Source organism: Egretta garzetta, unplaced genomic scaffold (assembly GCF_000687185.1).
Source record: "Egretta garzetta isolate BGI_Z169 unplaced genomic scaffold, ASM68718v1 scaffold484, whole genome shotgun sequence".
In the NCBI taxonomy this organism is placed as follows: Eukaryota; Metazoa; Chordata; class Aves; order Pelecaniformes; family Ardeidae; genus Egretta; species Egretta garzetta.
In genome coordinates, this window is record NW_009259425.1 from 31072 (window position 1) to 35029 (window position 3958).

The 3958-nt window shown below is 62.7% G+C and overlaps 1 protein-coding gene across 1 annotated transcript in view; it reads left to right on the forward strand.

The window, feature by feature from the left end:
- Nucleotides 1–2028: 2028 nt before the first annotated feature.
- The window catches only part of MCOLN1 (mucolipin 1), a gene marked incomplete at its 5' end in the record, with an annotated part of 6730 nt that continues 4800 nt past the window's right edge, over nt 2029–3958 (forward strand). The window contains 5 exons of the mRNA XM_009637027.2: nt 2029–2208; nt 2314–2473; nt 2642–2729; nt 3479–3575; nt 3719–3878. Of these exons, the coding sequence (XP_009635322.2) occupies nt 2029–2208; nt 2314–2473; nt 2642–2729; nt 3479–3575; nt 3719–3878 (685 nt within the window). The remainder of the gene's footprint in view (nt 2209–2313; nt 2474–2641; nt 2730–3478; nt 3576–3718; nt 3879–3958) is intronic.

The window sequence follows — 3958 nt, forward strand, 5'->3', positions numbered from 1 at the left end:
AGGGGGGGCCTGGGACATGGGGACACCGTGGAGGGTGGCCTGGAACATGGGGACACCAGAGAGGGGTGTCCCAGGACATGGGGACACGGGGGAGGGGTGGCCTGGAACATGGGAACACCGTGGAGGGAGGCCTGGGACATGGGGACACCGGGGAGGGGTGGCCTTGGGGGTGGCCTGGGACCTGGAGACACCAGAGAGGGGTGTCCCGGGACATGGGGACACGCCTGGGACCTGGGGACACCAGAGAGGGGTGTCCCGGGACATGGGGACACGGGGGAGGGGTAGCCTGGGACATGGGGACACCGGGGAGGGGTGGCCTGGGACATGGGGACACTGGGGATGGGTGGCCTGGGACATGGGGACACTGGGGATGGGTGGCCTGGGACATGGGGACACTGGGGATGGGTGGCCTGGGACATGGGGACACTGGGGATGGGTGGCCTGGGACATGGGGACACTGGGGATGGGTGGCCTGGGACATGGGGACACTGGGGATGGGTGGCCTGGGACATGGGGACACTGGGGATGGGTGGCCTGGGACATGGGGACACTGGGGATGGGTGGCCTGGGACATGGGGACACTGGGGATGGGTGGCCTGGGACATGGGGACACTGGGGATGGGTGGCCTGGGACATGGGGACACTGGGGATGGGTGGCCTGGGACATGGGGACACTGGGGATGGGTGGCCTGGGACATGGGGACACTGGGGATGGGTGGCCTGGGACATGGGGACACTGGGGATGGGTGGCCTGGGACATGGGGACACTGGGGATGGGTGGCCTGGGACATGGGGACACTGGGGATGGGTGGCCTGGGACATGGGGACACTGGGGATGGGTGGCCTGGGACATGGGGACACTGGGGATGGGTGGCCTGGGACATGGGGACACTGGGGATGGGTGGCCTGGGACATGGGGACACTGGGGATGGGTGGCCTGGGACATGGGGACACTGGGGATGGGTGGCCTGGGACATGGGGACACTGGGGATGGGTGGCCTGGGACATGGGGACACCGGGGAGGGGTGGCCTTGGGGGTGTCCTGGGACATGGGGACACTGGGGATGGGTGGCCTGGGACATGGGGACACTGGGAAGGTTGGCCCTGGGGAGGTGTCCTGGGACCTGGGGACACTGGAGAGGGAGGCGCTGGGGGGTTCTGGGAACATGATGACCCTGGGGAGAGGAACCTGGGGACACTGGGCACAGGACCCCTGGGGAGAGGGACACCAGGGTGGCACTGAGGGGCGATGGGCAGGGGGACACTGAGGCACGGGGAAGTGTGACTATTTGGGGACACTTGGGGACAGCGGGGGACTCAGGAGCGGTCCCCAGGGAACGGGGGGGGCATCTTTTGGGGTTACCCTGGTGACCCATCCTTGGGGTCTGGGTGTCTCAGGTGGGTGATGCTGGGGTGCCCTAAAAAAGGAGGGGGGTGGGTGCAGAAAGGAAAACCCCCCCAGGGTGTCACCGGCTCCCGGATGGGCACAAGGCTCCATCGCCGGGTGGGAAAATCCCTTGGGAGCTTCCAGGCTGCGGTCACGAGGTGCGGAGGAAGCAGCCGGCATGTGACACCCCCCTCCCGGCGAGGAAAATTGGGGTGCTGGGGGCCTTGCCCCCCCCCTTTTCCCTGCCCGCACCCCACCTTGGCAGGGAGCAGCTCCCAGCTCCGGGGTTGTCCAAAGCTGGTGACAGAAGAGCAGGGTCTGCTCTGCCATCGTGTTCCCGGGGTGTTTGGTGACACCGGTGGGGGGACACACATCCCCAAGGCCATCGTCCTCCCCCTGTGTGGGGTGGGAGAGGAGCTTTGCCAGAGGAAAACAGGTGCTTTAAGAGGTTTTGGGGCACCCCAGGTGGAGTTGGGGACAACCTCGGGGACGTGCTTGTTGGCCCTTGTCTTCTTGGGGTCACCCAAGCGTAGGGTGATGGCGTTTCACCACCGATTTTGGGGCGAACCGGCTGCGTTTTTTGGGCCGTGGCATCGTTGTTTATGGAGCTGCCAGGGCAAGGGGTTTAATTGTGGCGTCCTTCTGTCCCTCAGCTCATCCTCTTCGGCCTCAGCAACCAGATGGTGGTGACGTTCAAGGAGGAGAACACCATCGCCTTCAAACACCTCTTCCTGAAGGACTACGTGGACGGCGCGGACGAGACTTACGCCGTCTACACGCAACGCGACCTCTACGACCGCATGTTTTACGCCGTGGAGAAGGTGAGATCCCCATGGGCGGCAGGGATGGGACCACGCAGGTGGCTTGGGGACCGTGGAGGTGGCTTGGGGTCACATCCAACCTCTGAGAGCATCTCCTTTCTCCAGTACTTGGCCATTCCCAATGAGACCATCGGCCGCTACGCCTACGTGCGGGGGGAGAGCGGAGGGAATCAGTCGGCCCTCATGCTGTGCCAGCAGTATTACCGGAAAGGACGCATCGATCCGGCCAACGACACCTTCAACATTGACCCCAAGATTGTCACGGGTGAGGTTTTTTTTGGGGGGGAGACGGTGGGGGTTGAGGTTGTTTGTCCCACAGCCCAGCACGAGGTCCTGGGGTGGTTTTTCGTCCTCGTTTTTGGGTTTGAGTGGGTCCCGAGGGGTCGGCGCGGGGCCTCGGGCTTCCCTGAAAGGCGCTTTTCCCTCCCTGCAGACTGCCTGGGAGTGGATCCCGAGGACCCGCAGCCTCTACCCCCCGAATTTGACCGCAGCTACAAGAACTTCACCCTCAAATTTCACAAGTAAATTGCCGGCGCCTTCCCCTCAACCCCGGGGGGTTGTCCCAACGTTTGGGCGCTGGGGACATCCCATTGGCGCGAGGGGATGAAACGACGACCCCAACCAACGCGGGGACTTCCTCACCTTGAAGCCCGCTGCCGGGATGGAAACCACCCCCCGCCCCCTCCCTGGTGGTTTTAAAAACCACTCTTGGGACAGAAACAACCCCCACACACACCTCCTTGTGCCGCGGGAGATGTGAAACCGGTGAGGTTGCACAACGAAGCAGCTGCTTTCTGGCTCTGGCGGCACCGAGACTTCTGCAATGCCTGCCTCGGGGGTTGGTTTGGGGTTTTTTTTGGTTCTTTTTTTTTCCCTTTCCCAAAACCCTCCGCTGGCTTTTGGCAGCGTTCCGATGGCCCATGGCCAATCCCTTGCGGTTGGGGGCACGTTATCAGCTCCGTCTTCTTTGCCGGTGCCGGCTGAGAGATGGGGGTGTAGCTTGCGGCACCGTTTCTTCCAGAGGGTCCAAACCTCCCCCCCCTCGAAGGAAAATTCACCCAAAATTCACATGTTGGCAGCGGTTTGCTCCTCTGAAGTTGGAGACACCCTTTCCTGGGGGTGTACGGAGCCCTGAGGAAGGGGGTTACCCCCACTCTGCTGGTTGTTTGACTCAGCGCCGTGTTTTGGAGGTTTTGGAGGGGGGGGAGTTGAGTGTGCTGAGGCACCCCGGACAATTAACGAAGGTTAACGAACGTCCCCCTTCCCGCAGACTCATCAACGTCACCATTCAGTTCAAGCTGAAAGCCATCAACATCCAAACCATCATCAACAACGAGATCCCCGACTGCTACACCTTCACCATCACCGTGAGTGCGTTGGCATCGCTCTCCACCTCGGGGTGACCACGAACCCTGGTGGGGACCGGGTAGAGGTGGGTGGCGGGGCACGCCAGGAGCTGCCACCCAATTATTTTTTTTCGGGACCTAACCGTTCCCCCTTTTCTCCTCAGATCACGTTCGACAACAAGGCGCACAGCGGCCGGGTGAAAATTCACCTCGACAACCGGGCTGACATCAAGGAGTGCAAAGATCCCAGCGTCTTCGGACGAGGTAGGAGCCGCCAGGCCGTGACAAAAGGTGGCGTCTGTCCCCAACGGGTGACAAAAGGACCTTGGCGGGGTGGGGGTGGGGGCTGAGGGTGCTTCTGGGTGGCTGTCCCCCCTTGTTAAGAAGAAACCCCCGCCTGTCTC